This window comes from Equus quagga, chromosome 7 (assembly GCF_021613505.1).
Source record: "Equus quagga isolate Etosha38 chromosome 7, UCLA_HA_Equagga_1.0, whole genome shotgun sequence".
NCBI lineage: Eukaryota > Metazoa > Chordata > Mammalia > Perissodactyla > Equidae > Equus > Equus quagga.
Genome location: NC_060273.1, coordinates 66491760 through 66507567, shown reverse-complemented (window position 1 = coordinate 66507567; position 15808 = coordinate 66491760). Strand labels below are relative to the sequence as shown.

At 45.0% G+C, this 15808-nt stretch overlaps 1 protein-coding gene across 1 annotated transcript in view; it reads left to right on the top strand.

The window, feature by feature from the left end:
* Nucleotides 1-15808, top strand: part of GALNT10 (polypeptide N-acetylgalactosaminyltransferase 10) — a 215466-nt gene that overhangs the window by 118720 nt on the left and 80938 nt on the right. The window contains exon 4 of the mRNA XM_046667250.1: nucleotides 6857-7023. Coding sequence (XP_046523206.1) covers nucleotides 6857-7023 — 167 coding nt within the window. The remainder of the gene's footprint in view (nucleotides 1-6856; nucleotides 7024-15808) is intronic.

Sequence of the window (15808 nt, the reverse complement as noted above, 5' to 3'; positions counted from 1 at the left end):
CCTCTGGGCTCTGTTTTCCTTATCTGGAAAATGGGGTTGGCACTCCCTGGTGCATCTCCCTCCCAGGGGTGTGGTACAGATTAGAGGAGAGAGAAGGAAAAGTGCTCTATAAACCGAGCACCATGAACCGTGGGAAGGCAGAGGTTGTTATTGTCTGTCATAGCCAAACCCTGCCTCTTTCATTGGGAGCAGTGCCTTAGTTTCCCCTTCCTGGAGGCCACATTCTCTGGGGCTACTTTCTGAAGCCATCGGGCACAGAGATGCTTTGTGTTCATCAAACACAAAGGAACGAGGCATACTTCAGCATCCAGTGTTGAGATCTCAGGACACAACATGCGGACAGATCTTAAAGACGACTGCCGAGACGGGGGTATCACTGGGGTGGATGGCGGGCCTTCCGTCTGTGATCCCCAGGCCTCCTCTGTCTTCTGCAGTGTGAGGCCTAATGAGAGGAGGAGAAACGGGGCTTTTTGCATGAGCTCCCCACAGGAAGGTGGCCTGTGAGCAGGTCTCTAGAAACCAGGTTCCCCGCTGGATACTGGAGAGATTCATTTCAGCATGTAACACAATTTTTTATTTAAACAAAGAGGCTCTGCTAAGCTGGGACCAAACTAATGACTCATGCCCATGGCAAAAATCAAAGTGCCGTTTTGTGTTTATTTGGTAAATAAATGAGTGGACAGATAGAGGAGGGAGAAAAAGAGAGTAGACCAAAGGAAGAAAAAAGGCACATGTTCAAGGCTATGATCCAAGCTGAGCCTTTTGTTTGAGTTATGAATAATCTTTAATTCCATGACTGAATTAAATTAGAAGTGAATTCAGTCTATTGTGGCGTTGTCTACTTCCCTTAATATACTATGGTGTTTGTGTATCTGCTGGCAGGCTGTGGGGCCCAGCTCTGGGGTTCGAGAGAGCCAGGGCTCTCTGCTGGGTAATAACTCCATTGTATTTCACCCCATGGACTCCCGACAATTTATTACAGCTAACCCCCACTCCAACCCACTTCAATCAAGAGAGCCTCCTGTGAAATTGGATAGAAGGCAGAAACTTTTGTAGAAAACTAGATATTGCCTGTGTTTCTTGGCCACAGAGGACTCAGCCAAGTTAAGGGAAAGGGATTTTTAAGAAGAGGTGCTTTCGTTTATTTGTGAAGGCAGACATAATGAAGTTGGAGAAGGCTCCCAGAGAAGGCTGGCTGAAATGATCAAAAGGTTTAGAGAGATGGGGAAGGGGCGGGGGAGGGCTGCGTGGGGTCTGGATAAAAACAGTCCAGCAAGATGGAAGGGCAAGAAGGGACATGAAAGAAATCCAGAGGTCCTGAGGGGAAAGAGAGAGACTGACTTCTCCATCAGAACTGGCCTGCCAGAATTAGGGCAGTCCTGTCCACACAGCTGAAACTAAGCTCACCACCAGCAGCCGAGGCCCCCACCAACTCCCCCTTGGTGCCTCTAGCAGAGGCAGAATTTAAAACTTAGGAAGCCGTGGACCCTGCCCATTTTCCCCCCAACAGTTCTTTCTGAAAATTATCAAACATGCAGAAAAATTGGGAGAATTGCACACTGAACGCTCATGTCCCCGTTATTTAGATTCCGCAAGTAACAGTCCTCTACTGACTTTATCACGGGTCTGTCCATCACTCTCGCCATTCAGCAACCCATTTTACTTTGTGATACGTTTCAAAATAAGTTGCAAAGAGACCCGGGTGCATTTTGACAGTTGAACAGTGGATTGCAGTGGTGTACAAAAGGAGGGGTTTTGTTGTTATGTTCATTGCCCCAGATGTCACAAATTTTTCCCAAAAAACTTAGCAGTTGTTTGGAGCTGCTTCCTATGATGCCTTTTTACTTCCAGGCTCTCAGCTTCAGATGTCTCCAGGGACCTGAGTGAGAATGTAAGGGAGTGAAGCAGCCCTGGTGTAAGACCGTGGTGGGTGGTGAGAGCTGAGGTGACCCGGAGAGCACCTGCCCCATAGGGAGGGGCATCCACTGTCCACTCCAGCCCATTGCTGCTGTGTGAGACTCATGAGGGTTTTTATGTGAAGTCTTCTAGTTTTTAAATGTTTGCAAATAATCTTTACATACTGGGTAAAGGGTATCAAGGATGATTCCTTGTATTTGAGTTTTCTTTAGCTGCCATAACAAATTATCATAAACGTAGCTGCTTAAACAACACAAACTTATTCTTAGAGTTCTATAAGTCAGAAGTCTGACGTGGGTCTCATCATGCTAAAATCAAGATGTTGGCTGGGCTGCATTCCTTTCTGGGAGCATTAGGGGAATCTTGCTTAGCTGGGTTGTTGGCAGAATTTAGTTACGAGGAGTGAGACTCTCGTTTCCTTGCTGGCTATCAGCTGAGGATCATTCTAAAGGCTGTCCACCTTCCTTGGCTCATGACCCTCTTCTTCCACCTTTAAAGCCAGCAATGGTGGGTTGAGTTCCTCACACACTTCAAATCTTTACTCCCTCCTCTTCATCTCTCTGACCCAGCCTGAAGTTCTCTGCTCCTAGGGACCCCTGTGACTACATTGGATCCACCTGAATAATCCAGTTTCCTCAAACCCATCTCAAGGTCCTTAACTTTAATCACATCTGCAAAGTCCCTTTTGCCATGTAAGGTAACATGTTCCCAACTTCTGGGAGTTAAGGCTTGGACATCTTCAGGGACCACTACTCTGCCTGACACACCTGGCTTCTATCTGGAGACACAAGGCAGACAGTTTTGTTATTCTCTCTGAGCCTGCCTGGTCCTCAGATTCCCTCTTCTGGGCCCTGGGAAAATCCCCAGTATCCCTAATGAAATATACCCCACAGAAAAAAGAAATGAAGGACAAAGGAATCTTAAATTTCCTGTCATCATATTGTTAGCAATCACATTGGTATTTTTTTTCTGAAACTACTATATGTTATAGGAAAAAGCAAATAAATAACTGTGTTAATGTTAAGAACCTAGGTTTTTAGCAAAAGAGAGAAAATATCTAAAACCAAAGACATCACAAGAAAACTATAGACCAATATCACTTATGAATATAGATGCAAAAATCCTCAACAAAACACTAGCAAACCAAAATCAGCAACGTGTGAGAAGGATTATACACCATGACCAAGCAACATTTATCCCAGGAATGCAAGGTTGGTTCAACATATGAAAATCAATCAACATATTACATTATATTAATAGAATAAAGAACAAAACCCATATGCTGATCTCAGTAGGCGCAGAAAAAGCACTCGACAAAATCCAACAGTTTTTCATGACAAAAACATTCAGCAAACTAGGAATAGAGGAACTTCTTCAACCTGATAAAGGGCATCTGTGGAAAACACACTAACATTATATTTAATGGTGAAAGACTGAAATCTTTTCCTTTTAGGATCAGGAGCAAAACAAGGCTGTCTGCTCTTGCCACTTCTATTCAACATTGTATTGGAGTTTCTATCCAAGGCAATTGGAAAGAAAAAGAAATAAATGCCATCTAGATTGAAAAGAAAGAAGTACACTATCTCTGTTTGCAGGTGACATTGTCTTGTATATAGAAAATCCTAAGGAATCTACACAAAAAAATTATTAAAACTAATAAATTAGTTCAGCAAGGTTGCAGGATAGAAGCTAAATATACAAAAATCAATTATATTTCAATATGCTATTAAGGAACAATCTAAAACTGAAACACATGTTTACTAAACATTTCTCCAGAGAGGATATACAAATGGTCAATGAGCAGATGAAGCTATACTCAATATCGTTAGTTATTAGGAAAATGCAAATCAAACCATGAGAAACCACTTCATAACCACTAGGATGGCTGCAATTAGAAAGATAGACAGTAACAAGTGGGTCTGAGCATGTGGAGAAATTAGCACCCTCATACATTCCTGCTGGGGATGTAAAATGATGCTGCCACTTTGGAAAACAGTTTGGCAGTTTCTTAAAGAGTTAAAAATGGAGTTGGCTTATGACCCAGCAATTATACTCCTTGGTATATACCCAAGAGAATTGAAAACATATGTCCACACAAAAAGTTGTATGTGAATGTTCATAGCAGCATTATTTATGATAGCCAAAAGGTAGAAACAACCCAAATGTTCATCAATTGATGAATGCATAAATAAAACATGGTACAGTAGTCCCCCCTTATCCATGGGGGATACCTTCCAAGACTCCCAGTGTTTGCTTGAAACTGCAGATGGTACTAACCCTTTACAGTTGGCCCTCCATATCCACTGGTTCTGCATCCACAGATTCAACCAACCGTGGATCAGAAGGCCTATGATAGTTGCACATGTACTGAACATGTAGACTTTTTTTCTTGTCATTATTCCCTAAACAATACAGTATAAGAGCTATTTATATAGTATTTACATTGTTTTAGATATTATAAGTAACCTAGAGACAATTTTAAGTATATAGGAGGATGTGTATAGGTTATCTGCAAATACTGCACCATTTTATATAAGTGACATGAGCACCCACAGATTTTGGTATTGGCCAGGGGTCATGGAACTAATTTCCCATGGATATTGAGGGATGACTATATATTCTATGTTTTTTCCTATACATATATAACTGTGATAAAGTTTAATTTATACATTAGGCAGAGTAAGAGATTAACAATAATAACTAATAATAAAGTAGGAGAGTTCTAACAATATACCATAAGTTATGTGAATGTAGTAGTCTCTCTCTCAAAATATCTGATTTACTGTATTTTCAGACCATGGTTGACCGTGGGTGCCTAAAACCGTGGGAAGCGAAACTGCAGATAAGGGGTCACCATTGTATATCCACACGGTGGAATATTATTCAGCCATGAAAAAGAATGAAGTACTGTTGCATGCTATAACATGGATGAACCTTGAAAACATTATGCAAAGTGATAGAAATGATACACAAAAGGCCACATACTGTATGATTCCATTTGTATAAAATGTCCAGAATAGGAAAATCCATGAAAACAGAAAGCAAATTAGTGGTTGCCAGAGACAAGGGAGAAGGGATAATGAGTAGTGACTGCTAGTGAATATGAAGTTTCTTTTGGGAGTGATGAAAATGTTCTGGAATTAGATAGTGGTGATAGTTGTACAACATTGTGAAATATTAAAAGCTCCCAAATTATCACTGTAAAAGGATGAGTTTTATGTTGAATTTTATGATATGTGAATTATATTTCAATAAAAGAGGAGATACAGTATAAAATAAAGTTCAATAAAATACTGTAATCCTATATATTAAATATAAAATTTCAGCATAAACTCATGATGTATCTATTAAAATATATTTCTAGCTCCGACCACTGTAAAAGCATAGAAACCATAACCAACCCAGTAGTAATAAATGCCCTTAGTGCCCACGTTGCAGTATTTAAATGGTGCTATTGATGAGGTTAAGGAGCCAGGGTTCCTTGGCAGAATGGCTGATTCCAGGGTAGGGCAGGAAATGGATGAGTTAAGCCTGGAGAATCTTTTGATAACTTTTATCGAAAAGCAGGGAAACTATCAGTCCTCTGTGGTCATGTCCACAGGACTGGGAGCCAACTTGAGAAGACTGCCTTTGGCTCAAGATGGGCTTATACAGGAACCAATAAGAGTAATAACTGCATTGAATTGAAACATGCTAATTACGTTAAAATTTATGAATTCATAAGGATAACAAATAAGCGTCCACCTTTAGAGGATGCTAGGGAACCAAGTCCTTCCGAAAACTGGTCAATAAAGAATCAAGAACTTATCCTGTCTTTCCTGTACTTCTGGACAACCAAATAGTTGATGTGATAAAGGTTTTCTCCATAGAAGTGTTCCAGCTAGTAAACGAAGAATGATAGAATTCAAATATCACCATTTGCAAACCCGTGATAAAATAAAGATTTAAACACTGATCACCAGTGGCCACCTACATCACTAAAGGAAGGACAACTGGATATGGTTTCCTCACCACCCCTATGAAGAGATTGCCAGAATAGCTCATGCAATTAAGTCAAGCCTCTAGATATAACTACCAGTTTACAGGAACCAAAGGGGGCCGGACAGAGGAACATGTTCAGAGAAACCACAGAGTTGCAAGCAGCAAAATGCAGACTGTGGGAAATCCTGTAGGACCAATGAGTTGTCCAGTTTCTTCAACAAAGACACTTAGGGGACACGTCAGCTAAAGGCAGGGTGTAGACCTTGTCTTGGCCTTGATTTGAACAAACCAACTATAAAAAGACATAAGATCAGGGAAATTTGAACACCACCTAGATATTTGATGATATTAAGGAAGTGTGTTAATTCTTTTGGGTGTTGTAATGGTATTAAAGGTCCACAGGGACAGGGCCTTCCACCCCCAGCCTGATCGTGGAGCTGGTGGAGAGCAGAGAAGGAAGTGAGCCCTCTGCTGGCAGAGCCCAGGGAGGGAGAGAGGAGGTGCGGAGCCTGTGAAGCCCAGTTTATTCTTCCAAACTCGTGGATACGTGGTTTCTTCTCCACTGGAGAGTAATGTGCAAGGTGTGGGACAAGAGGCCAGGGTGTTACTGAAGGGCTGTCCTCCACATGGAATCATGAGGGTGGGCAGCCATGTTCCTGTCACGATTGAGGCTTAACAAGTTAGCGCCTGTCAATCACCAAACCCGTTCGAAGCTGGGGGTGGGAGGAGGGTCTTGCATACCTACCCTGTGCACTGTGTGTGCAGGGATTGGAGGCAGGACTTCAGGATGCCAAGGAGAAGAAAGTTCTGAAGTGACTGCAGTGTGCTTGGCTTCCACTCATTCCCTAAAGGCTGGAGAGGAAGTAGGATTTGCAGTTAGCCAAATCATGCGCGTGAGTTCTCTTGGCAAGGTGAAAGCTGACCCTGTCCTTTCTCGGTCCCCTGTGTCTCCCTCTAGCTGCAACAGCAAGCGCTACCTGGAGACGCTCCCCAACACCAGCATCATCATCCCCTTCCACAATGAGGGCTGGTCCTCCCTCCTCCGGACTGTCCACAGCGTGCTGAACCGCTCGCCCCCGGAGCTGATCGCCGAGATTGTGCTGGTCGATGACTTCAGTGATCGAGGTAGGGCCTGCTACACCCAGCTTCCTCTCCCGCTTCCTCCATCCAGTGACTTGGCAAAGAGGTGGCAGGTTTTCTTTCCTTCAGCAGCACCAACGTATGGGCCACCGTTTACTGATGCTTGCTATGTGCCGGGCCATGAACCTATAGGCCACACTACACACATTATCTCATTTAGTTCTCACAACAACCCATCAAGTGGGTTCTGTTTTCCATTCACTTGTATCAATGTAGAAATGCATTAAACTGCAAATAATAGAAAACTTGATAAACAATAGCTCAAACAAGTAAGGGTTCGTTCGTTCATTCATTCATTCATTCATTCGTTCATTTCTTTCATGATAAGGTCCAGATTGGTACAGCTGCTTGAGGCTGTCATCAAAGAACCAGGCTTCTCTCTTCCTGCTTCCTCATCCTCCTGGTGGCAGAAGGGCTGCTGTCCCTCTGGAAAGTCTACCTTTCAGTCAAGAGGAAGGAGGAAAGACAGAGAACAAAGCCTCCTCCTTTCAAGACTTTGCCTTCTTCTTCAGGAAAGTCTTCTTGAGGGAAGATATTTGGCCAGAACTCTGACATCCAGCATCCCTGCCTGTGGGGGCAGCTAGGAATGTAAATGTTTTGACTTTGGCCTCTGCAGTGGAGATGGGAAAGGGAGAAGTGGATTAGAGGAGGTGTGGAGTGAGCCCACCTACAGTATCCGCCACACCACATTACAGATGAGAAAACTGGGCTCAGAAGGGTTCGGTGACTTAGCCTTGGTCCCATGGCTCTTAGCTGGTGACGTGGTGACTGAACCCTGTGTGTCTGGCCCCAAGCATGTGATCTTAACCACCAGACCACACTGCCCTCCAGCCAGTGGTCTCAAGCTTATTCTCTACTTCAAAGCTTTCACCAGTTGCAGCAAAATCAAGCAAAGCCCTTTCCTCTGCTTACCTTCTTGGAGAGGCACCAAGAAGGAGTGAAGAGAGGGGGTCTCAGTGTACCCCAGCATAATCAGAGCTGCCCTGCCTCTCACCCATTTTAATTCCACTCTCTTGGTTGTATGCCTTTAGTACAGAGGCCTCAGTGGGGGGGTGGGGGGCGGTGTGCGCTCACTTCTTAGCATCTCTGAAAGTCTTCCCTAAGTCTTGACATTCACTCATTCTTGTGGGACCCTTTGCTTCGTTATAGCTCTTATCACAGGCAGAATTAAGACACACAGCAGTAGGCTGTGTACACGTAGGGTGTGTAGACATTGGCTTGTTGCATGTCTCGTCTTCTAGACTCTACCTTCCGAGAGCAGGGACCTCCACGTGGGTCTTGTTCACAGTGCATCCCCAGCTCCTTAGGCATACAGCAGGTGCTTAATGTGTGTTTGATGAAGGAGTGATCAGAGCTCATGTCTGCTGTTAGCACTTCCACCACAGTTACAGTAGCATCTAGTACCTTGTGTGAGATTTATTTGTGTCCCTGAAGCGAGATCTGTGAGCCCAGTGAGGGCAGGGTGTGTCTCCTTGTGTCTGTAGCCCTGTTCTTTAGCAGAGAGCCTAACAATAGTTACATCTTTGATTCTGGCCTGTCACTAGCTGTGTGACCTTGACCCAGTCACTTAACCTCCCTGTGCTTCAGGGTCCTCATCTGTAAAATGGGATCACAACAGTACCTACCTCTTAGGTGGGTGTGGCTATTAAATGAGTTGAGACATGTAAAGTGCTAGGACGGTGCCTGGCACATAGTGAACATTCGAAATAAACATTTAAGCTTGGTATTATTGTTATTGACATTATTTATGGCTGGTTTGTAGGAGAGGGAGTCAGGGATGAAGGTACAGACATCGAGGTGCAGGTGCAGTCTCCGCCTTTCTGTGGGTGAAAGGGCTTTGCGAATTGTGAAACCCTACACAAATGTGCCATTGTCTCACCTTTCACCTGAATTGTCTCCCCGTCCATTCACCATGTAGGGGACCGTTTCAGTGTGCCAGGCCCATATGTTATCTCGTTTGTTCTTGACAGCAAGCTCTGAGGGAAGCCTGGGTCTCTGAGGAGGAGCTGGCGTTAAGTGACTCGCCCAGAGTCACGCAGCCCGTGAGTGGGACACCCAGCCAGGACCCAGGCTCTGCTGCTGCCTTTTTCTCCCTTGCTTCTGCTTTCCTTTCCCCGTCTCCTCTTCCAACCTCAGCCTTCTCCCAGTTTGGGCCCGCCACCCACAGGCCAAGGGCCCTCAGCCGGGCAGAGAAAAGGAAAATAAATGAGCACGTTGCTCAAGGGATTAAGTGCCTTCCATTTCCTGCGCTGCGGCGTGAACAGCCTCTGCTCCTCGGGCGAACACCACGCCTTCCCTCAGATGCAGGCTCCTGCCCGAGCGGGCTCGCTGCCACGGTGGGGCGTGCTGGAGGCCCCGGCAGGTTGGGCTGCTCTCACTCTCCACTCTCTCTGAGTACCAGCCACAGCAGGGCCCTCTGTCCTGGAGCACACTGAGCCCCTTCCCGCCTGGACCTCCTCTTCCAGCTCTTCCCACAGCGGCTCCCCTCACACCATCTTCAGTCAGGACCCCCACCCCTACCACTACTCACTGCTCCCCGTGTGTGACTGTACAGCTATTTGTTGACCTATTCATTGCCAGTCTTCCTCCCGAGACCACTGGTGGTCTAGAAACAGGTGATTAATAAATGTTTCTGAATTATTGAATGAATGAATGAGGAGGGAGGGAGGAAACATGTGGCAGCTACATCCACACACACGGACCACAACTAGCAACAGGGTCTTCAGCCAGCGAGGGAGGTGTGGCTGTGGAAGACACAGCAGTTCCTTTGGTGACTGACGCTGGCCTGCATCTTAGTGTTCCAGGCTCAGGTCCCTGTCACCTGTTTTCTGAAGCTTCACCTGTCCGGGGAACAGACCTACAACACTTGGCAGGATCCCTCTCTGAGCATCACAGGGAGTTAGTCCTCCAGAGGTGGCATAAACCAAGCATCAACTGGATTAGAAACAGCATTTCTCTGTTTGGTTAGAAAAGAATTCCAAGGTCATCTAGGCTACTGGCTTTTGCCTTCCACCCCAGAGCAGGAGAGGGCCCGGGGATGCCTCGGGAAGCACTGTGAGGCATATGGACAGCCTCACAGGCACAAGTGGGGTTCAGGTGCCTCTCCTGGGACGGCCTATATTTGGTTTCTGAAAAACTGTTCACTAAGAGAAGCTCCACTGCTTAAAAATGTGTGAAAACCACAGATATAACTCAGCCTGCTCATTTTACAGATGGGAAACCAGAGGCCCAGAGCAGTGGCCAGGCTGAACTAGGAGCACACACAGCCAGGTGGTGGCAGAGGAGGGACACGAATGCCATCTCCGGGCTCCCAGTACCACCACGTCCCTCCTCGCCTCAGGTGAAACATCTGCAGGGGTGCGTTACTCCTTGTTATCTCCAAAGACACTTCTCAATAAATTACTTTTCCATTGTATTAAAGAGCAAAACTTCTTGCTAAAAAGAGCTCATTTTCAAACACAGCCAGCCCTGGGCTATAAGGGTTTGCACCTCTAATATCCCAATTTCCTCAACGTTGTACTCTGTGATAAAAATAACATGACTCCCCTGCCCCATAAAAAAGAATCTAACAGTCTGGAGAAAGAAAGGTAAATTTCATGAGAGTGACATTCTACAAGTGTATCTGTTTCTCCAGAGAGCAAACATATTAATCCAATGTGGTGCCATTCCCAAACCCTAATAAGACAGAGAAGAGAAGGAATTCCATCCCATTTCACAGATGAGAATGAGAACGGAGGCCCCTGGTTGTTGCCCCTTTTTCTCAACAAATCAGGCCTGGATCCCAGAGGAGAACTCTCGTCTCACGCCCCTCAGTCCTGCACTTTTGCTGTCAGGTTTTGCAACCTGCATTTTTCAGAAAAGCGATCATTATTCTTGTTTCAAGAAGAAATTCTCAAGGCAGCTTTGGTAGCAGACTTCCTCAGCAGTGATTGTTTTAAAAATGAGGTTTGGGAGAAACAATTTCAGAATTATGGAGAGGCCTGTCTGAAGTGTGGCAAATATGGGCCATTGTAAAAGACAGATTTCTCTGGGCCCCGTGAGCAGAGGCAGTTCTCAGAGTTGAAATTCAGAGATGCTAACCATAGGCTAGATTGGTGCTGCCTAGCAGAAGGCATTTTCCTCTGAAATGAGTCTCTTCCAGGTTCCTTGGGGCAACTAATTGTAATTCAGCTATGGGTCGAGACCTCGGGTAGGAGACAAAATTGGTGCAGTTGAGTTCTTGAAATAAGATCCAGAGCTCTGTGCAGGCAGCACTGGGGACCAGCGTGGAGCAGAAGCTGACGCCGGAGTAATCCCAGTCCTGCTCATAAATAGAGCCCTGTGGAATTTTCCAGGGTCTCCAGGAGCTCTTCCAGTGTGCGAGCTCTGCTTGAGGATTAGGGGGACCTGGAGGTAGTTTTGCACCAGTGGGAGAGACCGGTGAGGCTGTCGGGTGGCACAGTGCACTGCCCGGACAGGAGATTTTTATCAGGAGAACAAGAGAGCCCTGTTCATTTGTTTTTCTATTCCTCTTCTCCTTCACCTCCCCACTTTCCAGCAGTGTTGGTTTTCCAAAAAAAATAAGATGTGTCGTAATGGGAAAGGCTGTTGTCTTTGGATGAGCTCTGGGCCGCCTGGAATGATGGGGTACAGAAATAAAAGGCTATGGTATGATCTCACTGACAGCATTTTCTCCAACTCAACTCCCTATCAGCAAACAAGCAAATAAAAATGTACACAGCAGGGCCGGCCGAGTGGTGTGGCGGTTAAGTGCGCACGTTCCGCTTCTCAGCGGCCCGGGGTTCGCCGGCTCAGATCCCAGGTGCAGACATAGCACCACTTGGAAAGCCATGCCATGGTAGGCGTCCCACATATAAAGTACAGGAAGATGGGCATGGATGTTAGCTCAGGCCCAGTCTTCCTCAGCAAAAAGAGGAGGATTGGCAGCAGTTAGCTCAGGGCTAATCTTCCTCAAAAAAAAAAAAAAAACACAGGTACACAAGGAAGCTCTGAAGCGAGTGTTCACAGACTTCTTGATAGTTGTTGGCGGTGATTGGTGCTGGGAGGAGTGTGGACATCACGGGGCCCATTAGTTCCCATGGTGGAGACCCTCGCCAGTGAGACCAAGGTCAGAGGTCCTTCTTCCATGAGGAGCTTATCTACTCGGACCTCACTCGCACACTGTGCCAGTCAGAGGGACACATCAGGAAATCCCTGTGCCCTGACCCGATTTGCATTTCAACATGCTGCTCTTGACACTGCCGCGTAAGTGTCTTTTCCTCGTTTCCTGTCTTCTCTCCTGCAGCCTTGGTTTGCTTCCCGTACCCCCTAGTTGTTGGGGTGGCCATTCCCCACTTTCACTGTATTGCTTGGGTTCTTTCACCTTGACTTTTGTGCCACTTATTTTGTTTTTCTCTACATTTGTTCTGACTTAATTCGTATTCATATATTCAACAAAACTCATGAAATGACTGTGCCGGATGCTGCACTAGGTTCTGGGCATATATCGGGAATAAAACAGACTTCCCGTTGAAGGCTCACTTCCAGTAGGGCAGACAGACAAGGTAAGGAACCATCGTAAGACCATGGAATACGTGCCACTTGGTGGAGCGCGGAGAAGATCAGGGAAGACTTCTCAGAGAAAATTCCAGCTAAACTCCATCCTAAGGGATAAGTAGATATTACTCTCTGTGGTTTAGGAGAGAGAAGAATGTTCCAGACAGAAGGAACAGCATGAGCACAGGCTGGGAGTCAAGGAGAAAATGGGCAGCAGAAAGAGCCATCCATAACCCCATCACCTGGAGGCAATTACTGTTAACACTTAGCCTTTCCCCCCCCAACCCGGTGTTGTTTTTTTTTTAGTAGACCTGATTTTTTAGAGCAGTTTTAGGTTCACAGCAAAATTAAGCTGAAAGTAGAGAGAGTTCCCATATACCCCCTCACCCCCACACACACACAGTCCCCTGCCCCCCATCAATGTCCTACACCTGTGTCAGAGTGGCACATTTGTTACAATTGATGAACCTATATTAACACATCGTTATCACCCCAAATCCATAGTTTATATGAGGGTTCACTCTTGGGTTGTACAGTCTGTGGGTTTGCACAAATGTAGAATGACATGTATCCACCCTTATGGTATCACACAGAATAGTTTCAATGCCTTAAAAATCCTCTGTGCTCTGCCTGTCCCTCCATCCCACCTAACCCCTGGCAGCCGCTAACCTTTTACTGTCTCTGTAGTTTTGCCTTTTCCAGAATGTCTAATATAGTTGGAATCAGAGAGTACACAGCCTTTTCAGACCAGCTTCTTTCACTTAGTAATGTGCATGTAAGGTTCCTCAAGTCTTTTGATGGCTTATAGCTTGTTTCTTTTTAGTGCTTAATAATATTCCATCGTCTGAATATACCACAGTTTCTTTACCCACTCCTCTACCGAAGGACATCTTGGTTCCTTTCAAGATTTTGCAATTATGAATAAAGCTGCTATAAACATCCATGTGCAGGTTTTTGTGTGGACATAAGTTTTTAGCTCACTTAGGAAAATACCAAAGAGTGCAATTACTGGATCATGTGATAAGAGAATGTTTAGTTATAGAAGAAACTGCCAAACTCTCTTCCGAAGTGACTGTATCATTTTGCCTTCCCACTAGCAACGAACAAGAGTTCCCGTTGCTCCACGTTCTCGCCAACATCTGATGTTGTCAGTGTGGTGGATTTTTGCCATTGTAATAGGTCTGTAGTAGTATCTCATTATTTTAGTTTGCAACTCCCTATGACATATGATGTTGAGCATCTTTTCATATGCTTGTCTGCCATTTGTCTATCTTCTTTGGTTTCCAGTGTCTTTTCATTTCTGTTTTCTTTTTCATACCCTCCCAATCCCCCTCTAGTTCTACCGCAGCTGAGGTGACTGATGTTAACAGTCTGGTGTGTATCGTTCTAGATCATTCTGCATAATAGTACTAACTTGAAACAGCTGGTAATAACCCGAGCTAATCCTTAGCGAGCCAAGTGCAGTACTTACTCTGTGCTAAGTGCATTCGCTCATTCATTACCACAGCGCTGTCATGGGTTCTGTCATTCACAGTGTGAAAATCGCCAGACTCAATGATCTCAAACCTCTTTTCTACTTAAAAAAAAGTAATATTTTTATTCCCACTTTACAGATAAGAAAACTGAGATACAGACAGGTTAAGCAAGTGGCCCATGTGTACTTAGCTCAACAAGGCACTGCTTTGATTTAAAACTATGCATTCTGATTCTAGAACCTTTACACCTAATCTTTACATGTTTTTTACCCTTTTTAAAAGGAATCATACTGTACACATTACTCTTGTTGTTTTCCTGTTAATGTATCGCAGACATCCCTCAGGTCAATAGACCTAGGTAGCTTATCTATTTCTTAATAGCTAGATACTATTCCATGATGTGAATCTACATTTTGTCCCTTTACACTGCCCTTTGTGGAGTGAACGTCCCATCGTATTTCACTTTGTATCTTGGTTTCTTTCACTTAACTTTTTATAGTCGTGTCCCCTTGTCCTTATAAAATACCTACCACACCTCCTCCTCTGCGTCAGTTTTGAAATAGAGATAGGGGTCAAATGACACCAGAATATTAGCTGCATTGCTGGAGAGGCCGATCCAGAGAACACAACATGGATCTGTTCCTACTGCTTTCCTGCTGAATTAACTGCCTCAGGACAGGCTCAGCAGCGGAGGCGCGGTGGGCCTCCCTGGCAGGTCAGAGCGTGTGCTGATGAGCACACCACAGGGAGGAAAGGATAAAGCAGGCTCTGCGGGCAGAATGACTATTCTTAATTTTGGTCTGCCCAGCATCACCTCCCCCAGCCACCCCAGAAGTGAAATATTGTTCCCTGTATGGAAATAGCAGGGCAGGGGAAGCAGTTCCGTCTTACAGATGGCAAAACTGAGGCTCGGAGAGCTTGGTGGTAAGTGGCCTAAACTGCTTACCTGCCCTGAGAGTGGACGACTCCTGGTTGGTAATCCCATTTGACAGGAAGGATCGATCTCCCCACTACAGGTTCCATATCCTAAGAATCCCACATTTTAAGTATCAGTCTCTAGGGCGTCTTACCACCGTGAAAATCCACAGGCTTCTTGATTCTCTTCTCCTTTAATGTCTTTGACATCCTGAACGCTTCTCTCTCAGACTCCAAAGGAGAGAACTGCTAAGAAGATTAAAGCTGCTACAGAATATCAATTAGTTTATAATGAGGGAAATCTATAAACCTTTTGGTGGATATCTGGCAGAGACACAGGATGCAGGAGTCGATATGATTATGGGATGTTTTGTGCAGCTTTAAGAAAAACCAGGATTTTGTGAATCAAGCACTGTATAAATGATTTACTGGGATAGCAAAAAATCAATCAAATAAATCGCTCAGATTGCTTCTGAAGCATCAAAAACTCTGATGTTTGGGAAAGAATTGTTTCTGTAGTGGAAAATAGCTACCTTATATTTTCAGAAAGGTGATGCTTCTATTGAGGTGGGTGAGCCTTCTACATTTTAAGAACTTGGTGCAGCAAAACTGTGCTAAATTGCTGATATTCTCCTGATTTTCCTGTGAGGATTGAACTCTAACCTTTTCCACTGTTTTAGTGTTTCCTTAAAAACATAATGGGGAGAAGCAAAACCCAGTGGAGCGGGTTATTGGAGGTCCTTTGAATAAGGTCTCCAGAGCTGTCCCTCTTCTGTCGTAGTCTGTCTTTAGAAAGCTCCTGGGCCTCTCCGCCGGCTTAGGTCTGACATGAATAGTTATTTACT